This window comes from Dendrobates tinctorius, unplaced genomic scaffold (genome assembly GCF_039654945.1).
Source record: "Dendrobates tinctorius isolate UK_male_01 unplaced genomic scaffold, ASM3965494v1 ptg000134l, whole genome shotgun sequence".
In the NCBI taxonomy this organism is placed as follows: domain Eukaryota; kingdom Metazoa; phylum Chordata; class Amphibia; order Anura; family Dendrobatidae; genus Dendrobates; species Dendrobates tinctorius.
This window is the reverse complement of record NW_027361802.1, coordinates 13,766,779-13,779,693: the sequence shown is the minus strand read 5'-3', so window position 1 is coordinate 13,779,693 and position 12,915 is coordinate 13,766,779. Positions and strand designations below refer to the sequence as shown.

The window sequence follows — 12,915 nt, the reverse complement described above, 5'->3', positions numbered from 1 at the left end:
CCTAAATGAGGTATCACTGTAACCGTACTGACCCGAAGAATAAAACCGCATTATCAAATTTACCGCATGCGGAACGGTGTAAACGCACCCCCCCAAAAGAAATTCATGAAACGCTGGTTTTTGTTCATTCTGCGTCCCAAAAATCGGAATAAAAAGCGACTAAAAAATGTCATGTGCCCGAAAATGGTACCAATAAAAACATCAACTCGTCCCGCAAAGAATAAGACCTCACATGACTTGGTGGGTCAAAATACGGAAAAATTATAGCTCTCAATATATGGTGATGCAAAAATTATTTTTACAATAAAAAGCGTCTTTTAGCATGTGACAGCTGCCAAACATAAAAACCGCATTAAATAGTAAATCAAACCCCCTGTTATCACCCCCTTAGTTAGGGAAAAATAATAAAATAAAAAAAATGTATTTATTTCCATTTTCCCATTAGGGTTAGGGCCAGGGCTAGGGTTAGAACTAGGGTTAGGGCTGAGATTAGGGTTAGGGGTGTGTTGGGGTTAGGGTTGGAGTTATAATTGGGGGTTTCCACTGTTTGGGCACATCAGGGGCTCTCCAAATGCAACAAGGCATCTGATCTCAATTCCAGCCAATTCTGCGTTGAAAAAGTCAAATGGTGCTCCTTCCCTTCCAAGCTCTGCCATGCACCCAAACAGTGTTTTACCCCCACATATAGGGTATCAGCATACTCAGGACAAATTGCAAAACAACTTTTGGGGTCCAATTTCTCCTGCTACCCTTAGGAAAATAAAAAATTAAGTTCCGTGGGGGGTCTAGTTTCCAAAATGGGGTCACTTGTGGGGAGTTTCAATAGTTTAGGTACATCAGGGGCTCTCCAAACGCACATGACACCCGCAGACCAATCCATCAAAGTCTGCATTCCAAAACGTCACTACTTCCCTTCCGAGCCCCGACGTGTGCCCATACAGTAGTTTTCTCCCACATATCAGGTATCAGGGTACTCAGGACAAATTGGACAGCAACTTTTGGGGTCCAATTTCTCCTGTTACCCTTGGGAAAATAAAAAAATTGGAGACTAGTTGATCATGTTTGTGGAAAAAATGCAATTTTTTTATTTTCATGCCTGGGCATTATAAACTTCTGTGAAGCCCTTGGGGGTTCAAAGTGCTCACCACACATCTAGATAAGTTCCTTAGGGGGTCTAGTTTCCAAAATGGAGTCAATTGTGGGGGGTTTCCACTGTTTAGGCACATTAGGGGCTCTCCTAAGGCAACATGACACCTGCAGACCATTCCATCAAAGTCTGCATTCCAAAACGTCACTACTTCCCTTCCGAGCCCCGACGTGTGCCCATACAGTAGTTTTCTCCCACATATGGGGTGTCAGCGTACTCAGGACAAATTGGACAACAACTTTTGGGGTCAAATTTCTCCTGTTACCCCTGGGAAAATAAAAAAAATGGGGACTAAAAGATGATGTTTGTTGAAAAAATGCGATATTTTTATTTTCACGCCCGGTCATTTGTGGGGGGTTTCTACTGTTTTGGTACATCAACGTTCATTTTTTTTAAATATTCAAAAAATTCCTGTGACGCACCTAAAGGGTTAATAAACTTCTTGAATGTGGTTTTGAGCACCTTAAGGGATGCAGTTTTTAGAATGGTGTCACTTTTGGGTATTTTCTATCATATAGACCCCTCAAAGTGGCTTCAAATGTGATGTGGTCCGTAAAAATAAAATGGTGTTGCAAAGTTGAGAAATCGCTGGTCAATTTTTAACCCTTATAACTTCCTAACAAAAAAAAAATTTTGGTTCCAAAATTGTGCTGATGTAAAGTAAACATGTGGGAAATGTTATTTATTAAGTTTTTTGTGTGCCGTATCTCTGTGATTTAAGGGCATAAAAATTCAAATTTGGAAAATTGCAAAATTTTCAAAATATTCGCCAAATTTCCGTTTTTTTCACAAATAAACTCAAGCTATATGATTGAAATTTTACCACTAACATGAAGTACAATATGTCACGAGAAAACAATGTCAGAATCACCGGGATCCATGAAAGCGTTTCAGAGTTATAACCTCATAAAGGGACAGTGGTCAGAATTGTAAAAATTGGCCCAGTCATGAACATGCAAACCACCCTTGGGGCTTAAGGGGTTAAAATAACATGTTATATGATTAGCTTTAGTTGTCTTAATTTTAGATATTGAAGCACTTTTTTTTGGAAAGCACCTCCCCTAAATCTTGGGGTATTAATGTAAGCACTTTGAAAAGAAGTATTGATATAGTACCTTTCTGTTTCCCTAATGGAGTCTTCACTAGTTTCACAATACTTTTCATATGTATCATTACGATCCATGCAAACTTTTCCAATAAATGCTCTTTGACCATACCGACCTATGGAAACAGAGACAATAATTGTCAGCTATAAATACAGAGATTGTATCTTGAAAACAAGTTGTGTACTTATTGAGATAAATGTGGCTAATAGAAAGACCTCTCCATACTCACAAAGCTCTTTGCATGATGATGGGGTCAGGTATTGCAAAATGCCACTGTGATCTTCCAAGGACTACTAGACTCCCCTTGGACTAGTGACCACCTTAGTTTTTTTCCTGAATATTTCAATAACTGTGATTTACTAGGATTTTAATCACTGATCACCAGCTAGTTAATAATGATTATAATAGGAATCATTTATTGGCTGGTAAATATCAAATAGTAAATGCCTGTACCTTTGATTAAAACAAACCATTACCTAAATCTTAAAGGGAACCTGTCACCCCCCCAGGGTGTTTTTAAGTAAAAGAGCCACCTTCAGCAGCACTGCGCATACCCGGGAACTGACATCAGGCTATCGCGCCTGCGCGTTTTGCAGGCTCCAGATTCCCTGCCCTGCAGTGTCAATACATCATAACACACTGCGGGTGGGATCTGGCACCTGCGAAACACGCAGGCGCAATAGCCTGATGTCAGTTCCCGGGCAGCGTGCACTGCGCATGCCCGAGAACTGTTGCCGGCAGGCGCCTGCCCTGTGCCATGTAATGGAGACAGCAAGGCAGGAGGAGGCAGCGCAGAGTGGACATGATTGACGGCGGGGAGGTGGCTGCTACAGGGGGACGCACCATACCTATGGGATGTATTACAGGTATGAGGACATATTTATAAAAGTTAATATTTTGGCATTCCTGGGGATCAGAAACAGAGTCACCTTCACAGAGTGCAGCTTTAGTGCTGCTGAAGGTGGCTCTTTTACTTAAAAATGCCCTGAGGGGGTGACAGGTTCCCTTTAAGTGACCTACAGTTACAGATTATGGAATAAATCCACTACAAACCAATCTTCTATCGAATGTCATGAAATTTTCAGATTTCTTCAGTCAGAAAACATGCTCATACAATGTCAGATGTGACTGATGGGCTTCCTCATAATGGATTGCAGCTATTACATCACATGGTATAGTGCAGACAATTAGGCACTATAAAAGAGGAGGGCAGGGAAAGCAGTGACCATTTCAGGCCTTCATGGCCTAAGGGTAGAAGGTCAGGGGACACCATTAATCATTAGAGATAGTGACCTAAATCAGAGTGTAGTATACTACTCGCTGAAGAACATAGAAGATGGGAGAGTTAAGGTCCCATTACAATTAGCGATGCATCAGCGATCCCGACAACGATACGACCCGGTCAGGATCACTGGTGCATCGCTAAATGTTCGCCAGTGAGCAGCCAAACAGGCAGATCTCACCAGCGATGCAGCAGCGGTCGGCAGTCGTCACTTACCTGTTACACGCAGCGAGGGTGACGTCTATCGCCTGCGTCCATGGAGTCGCTCATTGGCGCCAGCAGGAAGCCGACAATGAGAATTGGACCATCCCGTTCTCACGCGATCAGCGATATCCAGCGGGGTGCCGGGTCGGAGGTAAGTGTCACATGTAGCGAGATCGCTAGTGATATCGCTGTTGCATCACAAAATCGGTGACGCTTTAGCGATATCGCTAGCGATCTCGCTATGTGTGAAGGGGCTTTAGTCTTAATTCATAAATAATACCACATAGACTCAAGTGATAAGGAGGTGCTGGACCTGCAGAGTCAGTGTGACAGTGAAGTGAGTGATTGATCTGTGATATATTGCAGAAGAGTACCTAAATAACACCATTTAATTTTAATTCTTGACATACTAAGAACAAGGAGGGCAATATAAATCCCCTCAGTCCTAATGTTCCTACTGAAAAATATTACTGAATCCACGACTAGTCTGCCTGGTAACATAAACTTCCTGGTTTGTTAGATGTCTTTTTGCATTTCTCTTTGTAAAGGATTTCTTTTTTTAAATAGACAAAAAGGAAACAGAAATTTAAATGCAACTCTCTACAGCAGGGGTCCCCAACCGCCGGTCCGTGGCCCAGCACCGGGCCGCTGTAGTGCCCTTGCCGGTCCGCGGACACAAGGGGAGCCAGGGGCGGTCAGTGGCGTAGCGGGGGCTGGGGCGGCGCGCAGCAGTTCTTAGCGGCGGCCAGGGAGCGATCCAAGCAGCTCCGCTGCCTGCAAGAGGGAATAGCAGGAGCGGAGCTGCAAGGACCCGTCCACTGCGTCCAGCTTCCTGCCCGCCGCCCGCGCTTCCTGTCTCTGACTGACACAGAGAGGATAGCGCGGCCGCTGCTGTGTCAGAGCGAGGAAGCGCGGGCAATGCTGCGGACAGGTGAGAGGAGAGAGGTGGTGTCTGTGTGTATGTCTGTCTGTGTGTGTACATGTATGTCTGTGTGTGTGTATGTATAATGTGTGTGTGTGTGTGTTGGTCTGTGTTTGTGTAGCCTGGCCCTGGAGGAGATGGGGACATGAGGAGAAGGCCATGAGGGGAGTGATGGAGAGACGGCAGTGATGGGGTGCAGGCAATGATGGGGAGAGGGGAGTGATGGGGTGAAGGCAATGATGGGGAGAAGGGAGTGATGGGGTGAAGGCAATGATGCATTGATGGGGTGAAGGCAACGATGGGGAGAAGGGAGTGATGGGTTGAAGGCAATGATGGGGAGACAGCAGTGATGGGGTGAAGGCAACGATGGGGAGAAGGGAGTGATGGGGTGAAGGCAATGATGGGGAGACAGCAGTGATGGGGTGAAGGCAATGATGGAGAGAAGGGAGTGATTGGGAGAAGGGAGTGATGGGGTGAAGGCAATGATGGGGAGACAGCAGTGATGGGGTGAAGGCAATGATGGAGAGAAGGGAGTGATGGGGTGAAGGCAATGATGGGGAGAAGGGAGTGATGGGGTGAAGGCAATGATGGGGAGAAGGGAGTGATGGGGTGAAGGCAATGATGGGGAGAAGGAAGTGATGGGGTGAAGGCAATGATGGGGAGAATGGAGTGATGGGGTGAAGGCAATGATGGGGAGAAGGGAGTGATGGGGTGAAGGCAATGATGGAGAGATGGCAGTGATGGGGTGAAGGCAATGATGGGGAGAAGGGAGTGATGGGGTGAAGGCAATGATGGGGTGAAGGGAGTGATGGGGTGAAGGCAATGATGGGGTGAAGGCAATGATGGGGAGAAGGGGGTGATGGAGCACTTATTCAAAACCTATGGTGAGTTGAGTCACATTATAAATGTTATTTAATTATAAGTATGCACTGCTACACTACAACCGTGTCCATAGCCCCGCCCCCTTATGACCAAAGCCCCGCCCCTGCCACACCTCCATCCCCGCCCTGCCGGGCCATGGAAGAATGGTCTTGCTTGAAACCGGTCCCTGGTGCAAAAAAGGTTGGGGACCACTGCTCTACAGTACCTGACAATGTATACGTGTGTTTTAAAAAATGTTTACGTTATTTGCATACTTATCTAGCTTTTCTTACCATGATTTTTTTTGCCTAAAGGGAGTCTTAATTATATATAAAAGAAAAGTTTAGAAAAAACTTTTGCATGATTTATATTTGATTTACTAGTCTATTTAAGCAATCGTACAACACACAACATCACTGCATGCTGTTGCAGCATGTTCCCTTCAGAGCACATACCTACTTAGCTACGTAGCTTATTTTGGTAAGAGATTTTTTGTTAAGAAAGGGGAATTTAAAAAGAAAACAAACTAAAAAGTTTAATGTTTTGCAAGGCTATTGTAGTGAAACCTCCACCAGGGGGAGCTGGTGAGGGAAGAGAGGTTACACACTAAGAGCAGCAACCCTGAGCAACAGCACAGGTGCCACAGGTAACGAGAGAGAATAGTCAGACGAACCGAGTCAGAACCTGGCAGGAGCAGACGTACCAGAAGGAGCAGCGATACACGTAGTCAAAATACCAAGCCGAGAGTCAGAAAGCCAGAACATGAGCACGGGGTCCAAAACGTGAGACGAAATACGTGGTCGGGGTACAAGCCAGGGAGTCAGATGCCAGAGAGGGAACGTAACAGCAGAGACGAATACCAAGAGACGGGGTCAGAAATCAGTCCGGATCATAAACGTGAATATCAGTCAAAGGCAGGAGGATCACCAAGGTACAAGGGTCAGAGGATCTAAACTGGAAACTTGAGCTATCAATAACACTGGTCAGCAGGCTGTGAGAGACTGAAATAGCCCAGCTAGCTCCAGAACGAGGCTGAGATTAACTCCCGCATGACCAGTCCGGAGTGAAGACAGCAGAAAATAAACTCCGGACTGGACCATGACAGCTATATTACTAATCCAATTTAGCAACTGAACAGCCAACGACAAAACCATATGTTGTTGCTGCATATTACTTTCTGGCCATGTACTTACTCAGGAACAAAGCTTTTTTTGTTAAAGATTTTTTGTCAAGGGGTGTGGGAATTTGAGAAAAAAAAATATTTTTTTTTAAAAAAGGTTAAAATTCTTCTTTCCACACCAGTTTTACTATCCCAATTTAACAACTGTAGGTTCCACAACAATAGTGTGGATTGTTGCCACATCTTCCTTTCCTTGTGTGTGACTACCTACTAACTTAGTATTCTTGATTCTTGATTACAGCTTTTATTGTTAGTTTGGCACCTGTACAACCTACAACTATACTGTGGGCTGTTGCTGTATTTGGAAGCTGTGTACTTACCTGACATTTTTGATTAAACTGTCCTTTTTGACCATGAGGATTTAATTTATAAAATATCTAAAAACAAAATTACAGTGGCTTGTGAAAGCATTCACTCCCTTGGCTTTTTACCTATTTTGTTACATTACAACCTGTGTTTAAATATTTTTATAATCAGATTTATGTGTGAGGCATCAGCCTAAGTTGGTGAAGTGAGAAAAAAATAGGCATAAATTAAATTTCTGAGATAAAACAATTAAACATTGGCATGTGCATATGTATTTACCTCGTTTGCTATGAAGCCTCTACAAATTTTTGGTGGAAGCAATTACCTTCATAAGTCACATGCTTAGTGAAACCTGTGTGCAATCTAAGTGTCACATGGTCTGTCAGTATGGTCGGGATCCCACTTGCGAGAAACTCGCATGAGTCTTGCATCTCAATCCTCGGCACTGCCGCCAACACTCGGACTGGAGCGCTCAGCTGCATAGAAATACATGCGGCCGCACACTCCGGTCACGAGTGCCGACGGCAGTGCCGGGTATTGAGGTGCGAGACTCGTGCGAGTTTCTTGTAAGTGTGACCTCGGCCTATATATGCCCTTTTTCTGAAAGGCCACAGAGTCTGCAACACCATTAAGCAAGAGGTACCACTAACAAAACCACACCATGAAGACCAAGGAGATCTCCAAACAAGTCAGGGTTTGGTTATAAAAACAAAACAAAACACAATCTTTGAAGATCCGTCGGAGCACCACCAAATACAATATCATGAAATGGAAAGGGTTAGCTGATCCAAACTTGACAGGCTCATAGATCATTTTGGGACAAGTTGTGTTTTATTTAGTTTCACTTGTTCTGTTTGTAGGATTGGATAATCTGTTGCTTTTAATCTGTTGCTTTTAACAAGTGAAGGAAAGTGTATACAGTTTCACGAAAACTCATGCCTATTGTGCATTTAAGGAGAGCAGAATTGTGTGCTTTCTTGATAAACTTCTATGCTGTAACTGAAGAAAATGCAGAAAAAATATGGATCTAATAGCAAAACATCAGCATTTTTGCAGTAAGAAAGCCATAAAAAATGCTGTGAAATCTGCACCAAAAATGCGTCAATAAAAGCAAAATGTATAAAAAAGGAAAAGAAAAAGTAATCTGGTCTGATTGCTGTTTTGTATTTTGATGCTGACACCTCCAGAAAATGTGGCGGAAAAAATGCAGCATTTTCACATGAATGAACTTTGCCTAATGCCTCATACAGATATCTTTGAAGCATGTGTGTGTTTGTTTGGTGTTTTCAAGCATAGATGAGAGTTGGGTTTGGAGCAGGAACGTCGCTCGCTGCAGCCCTTAACAGGTGGCGTCCACGGCGGCGCGGTCACAGTAGACAGCATCATTGTTTGAAGCTCTTCTTGCTTTTTCTTTTCTTCCCATTCTTGTCCTTGTTCTCAGACATTTTCTTATCTTTTTTCCTGATCTTTTGCATGAGGTCAAATAAAACCTTGTCCACATTGGTTCTGGTCTTGGCTGATTTTTCCACGTACTGCACCTCCCATTCCTCGGCTTTGCTCCGGGCGATGTCCACAGCGACTTGTCTCCTGTCCTCCAGGTCAGACTTGTTACCCACGACCAACAGGGGAATCTTGTCTTCTTCCGCCTTCATACGCAGGATCTGCTTCCTGAACCCGCTCGTAGCTGTGAAGGTAGTTGTTGCGGAAGTAGTTGTTGCGGATGGCTGCTTAGTCCTACTGGTCGGCGGTGTCCAGGATGTCTATCTGCAACTCCTCCCTGTCCAGGACCACCTTCTTCCTATAGCTGTCGGCCTTTGTGGGCTCATAATCTTCCACAAACTCATCATCCATGAACTGTAGGGTGAGCACAGACTTGCTCTCTCCTCCACTACCGACCATGATCACTTTGTGCAGGACCAGAGAACTCTGGGTTTTGCTCTTATTGGATGCCATATTGGATGATCCTTGTGGCTGCAATCATGCACCAATGGGTGGCTCAATCCCAATAACTCCAGTGTCTGTTGTGCCGCTCCCCGGTCCCTCAGACTCCTGCACTCTGGGCGCAGCTCCGCTTCCTGCAGATGCTACAGTTCTCTGGATGGGACATTTCTGCCCAAGTCACGGCTATGGAGCATCTGATGGGATAAAGCTCATCTGTTGCCCATGTGCAGTGAAGCGTCAATTTCTGCTGCTGGGGAAGCTCCTGCCAATGCCGAGACATGCCCCTGTAAGAAGCAGAAAGGGCGAAACGCGTGTCAGGGCGTAGAGCGGAACCACCAGATCATCTCTACTCCTAACCCTTCACTTTCTATTTCGGTCACTACTCCAGGGCTAAGGTAATATACCTCTCTTGCATATGCAAACTATATTTGGCGTTATTCTTTTTGCATGGTTTAATATATTCTTTAAGGGTATTATTACAATTTGATGCTAAAGGCATTTATTCACTTGATTATGTTTGGTACCCTTGCTTCCTTTCCCTATTACTTTTTTATATAAATTTGGTCATATTATTTTTCTCATAGCGTTTGCATTGAGTTCTTATATAGTTTTTACCTGGCCTGCAGTTATAGGGTACTGTTTTAAACAGTGAGTAGGTTCCGGGGTCCCCCCTTTGGAGATTTTAGTGTATTGATAATATGTGTTTTATTATATTTTTAATAATATTTTCAATAAATGTACATTTTAATTTAAGTATGGTTGGCTTCATTTTGTCTGCAGTTTAATTACTGTTGACCAGGTGTTGTTCTATTATTTAGAAGTGCCATCAATTGTATAAAGATAAGGACATTTCTTTGTGTAATTTCATTTTTAACATTGTAAGGGCCCCTACAGATGTGCACATAAGAAATCGTCCAAGTTTCATACAGAAAACTCAAAGGGTATGTGTAAACAATCAGTAATCGCAAGAAATCCCATGTCAGCTCTGCGTCCCCAGACACCCGTGGCTCACCAACGGAGACAGACATGTGGCACATCTTTCCAGACCAAAGCATGTCAATTTCGCAAAATGCGCTGCGTCCAAAGTGCTGATACTTCTGGAATGTGTGCACATAGCCTGACGATTATTTTCTGATTTTCATCCAAGTGCCATCCATGTGTCTGTAGTTTAGGTCTGTGTGACATGATCCATTTTCATACATTTACACTAAAAAAAAGTACATGATCTAATAAAATTTCCTAGCTTTAATATAGAAATGTATCCGTAAAAATCGAATGCCGTGTGGATGATTTTTTTGTACGCACAAATAGACTTGAATAAGTGAGTCTCATCCGAGTCTTAGATGAAAGTAGTGGATGCTGAGATTTTTTTTCCTCCCGAATCGAGAAAAAAAATGTTCATCAGAACAGCTCTATTGAATAAAATGGGTCACAAGTCCGATTTATACGCTCTTCAGGGACCTTTAGGGGATAGGAGAAACTTTGCAATCTTTTTTTCATGCTGAAAAATCACAGATGAAACACTGATGATAAAAAACTGAAAACCTGACCAAATACTGATGGAAATCTGATATAAAACACTGATTAAAATTGCACCTTTTTGTGTACGAGAAAAGTCACTGACGTCTGACTGAGGCCTTAAGCAAATTACAATGAATACTCTTCACTGGCAAATAAATGGTTTTACGGTGTCGCTCCTTTCTTTTGTGTCCTTGGGACAGGACACAGAGAAGATTAGATTAAGGGGTCATACTCACTTGCGAGCACTTTGATCGGAGCGCGCGGCTGCATAGAAATACATACAGCTGCACGCTCCAGTCCCAGTGCCGGCGGCAGTGCCAGGTTTTCATGCGAGAGACTCGCACAAGAATTGTGCGAGTCTCTCGCAAGTGAGTATGAGCCCTAAGACGCAAAGTGAGCCAGGGACGGACTTATCATTGGTGCAACCTGTTCAGCCACACGGGGGTCCAAGAGGTAAGGGGGTTCAATTCCACCTCCAAAGTAGCAAAAGGTTTTTATCATAGACAGAAATATTTGACAGCAAAGGGCCCACATACTGTTCTTGTACAGGGGCCCTTTTCTCTCTGCATCCGCCACTAAAGTGAGCCATTATGCATTACCTGATATCATCAGTTATCCATGGATTAAGAAGTGTAATTTTAATTTCATAGTATGTGAACCTGAATAAAATTCTTCATTCAAAGAAAAGGTATAAAAAGAAATTCCAGAACTAATAAAGGGGTCCTTACTTGCAGTGTCAGCCAGCACAATGGAAGCATCGGTATGTATTGTAGCAAAGTAACAAGCTGTTGTTGTACCATTTCTCAGTGTTCGTCTCTTTAAAAAATACAAATCAATAGCAGCATTAATACACAAATTAAGAACTATTTTTTTTTCATTTATTTTGTAATATGGCTTTTAAGGTACGTTAGAGTCCCCACTAGTAGTGCTACAAAAATGTATGTATTCGACAAAACTGTGAATTCATGGGAGCAATTTCTGAAGCAAAAAGAAAACAGAGCTGAGAACCGAGATACTGAAAAGAGAAAAATGCATGACTTGTGTAGACCTACCACGACTGTGTCGTACATGTTCCTGGCAATTTCTACATTTGAGTATATATCTTCTGTTGGGAATGTAGTATGTTTCAACCATTCCAAAAGTGGTCTTTCCATTCCTGTTCCAATAAAGGCATACTGGGGTGCATGGATATGGGTGTCAATCATTCCTGGCATGAAGAACTCACTAAAATTATAAAGCATGATTCACTATTAAAACAAGGCCACATTTGTATTAATATGAATAGCTGTCTATAAACTGACACATGTGGTCAATGGGACATGATCCATTTTATCTTTATTTTTATGAGCAAATAGAATTATTACTTCATTAAAAAAATGTGATAACTTCCTATAAAGACTAACAATAAGTATGTTTGTTCTAAAGTCCTTACTAGAGGAAAATATTAGGCAAGTTTTATTTATACTACTGTTTTCAGTATAATATGGGAAACATTGGTCCTAATAAATCAAGATTAGCGATTTTCACGCTGAGGAGGAGTGTTGGAGTAAGATGCTCCTGGTTCATTAGGAGGTGCACGCCTCGGAAGCACCTGAATAGTGGCGTGTGCCTGGCCAAAATCTCACTCCAGTTGGGACTACAGTAAGATTTGGGGCATAAGGAACATCATGAAATTTATGAATAATGATCGCCATGCCCCCATCCCGACCAAGTTCTGCCTAAACTATTGGCACTGGGCAAAAATGGTTTGAAAAATCCAAAAGTCATAACATTTTAGAGCTGTCTCTCTTTGCTCCAAAATTTTGTGTCTTGATATTTATGTGCAATGTATGTCTTATGTGTCATGTATGTGTCACGATTCCTGTGCTCACTGTTTTTTGAATGCAGTGACTGACAACGCAGTCATCTAATCAGGAACATGCTGAGCTGTCGGTATTTAGATGGACAGCTCAGTTGTCCGATCTAATGCAGGGGCATGCTGAGCTGTATTTTGATTGACAGCTCAGCCATCAAATCTGAGACTGGGAGGTGCTGAGCTTCCTTCATGTGTTCTCTGTTCTAAGTGGTTGCACAGCTACTTAGCTAAGCTGTCAGTCCCAGATCATTGCCAGAAGTAGCATTTGCTTGGTGATTTGCCTTGTATTCCAGAGCTCTGTTTGTTGATAGTGATGAGCGAGTATACTCATTACTCGAGATTTCCCGAGCATGCTCAGGTGATCTTCGAGTATTTGGATGTGCTAGGAGATTTAGTTTCTGTCACCGTAGCTGCATGATTTGCGGCTGCTAGCCAGCCTGAATACATGTGGGGATTGCCTGTTTGTTAGGAAATCCCAACATGTATTCAGGCTGTCTAGCAGCCGCAAATCATGCAGCTACGGCAACAGGAACTAAATCTCCGAGCACATCCAAATACTCGGAGATCACCAGAGCATGCTCGGGAAATCT

At 43.1% G+C, this 12,915-nt stretch overlaps 1 protein-coding gene and 1 pseudogene across 1 annotated transcript in view; both read right to left on the bottom strand.

Annotated features, from left to right (window-relative positions):
• GDA (guanine deaminase) overlaps positions 1–12,915 on the bottom strand; it is a 108,399-nt gene that overhangs the window by 38,611 nt on the left and 56,873 nt on the right. Inside the window, exons 3-5 of the mRNA XM_073543734.1 lie at positions 11,523–11,694; positions 11,199–11,286; positions 2,263–2,368 (exon numbers count right to left, since the gene is read on the bottom strand). Of these exons, the coding sequence (XP_073399835.1) occupies positions 2,263–2,368; positions 11,199–11,286; positions 11,523–11,694 (366 nt within the window). The remainder of the gene's footprint in view (positions 1–2,262; positions 2,369–11,198; positions 11,287–11,522; positions 11,695–12,915) is intronic.
• On the bottom strand, positions 7,594–9,190 carry LOC141048286 (ras-related protein ralB-B-like; annotated as a pseudogene).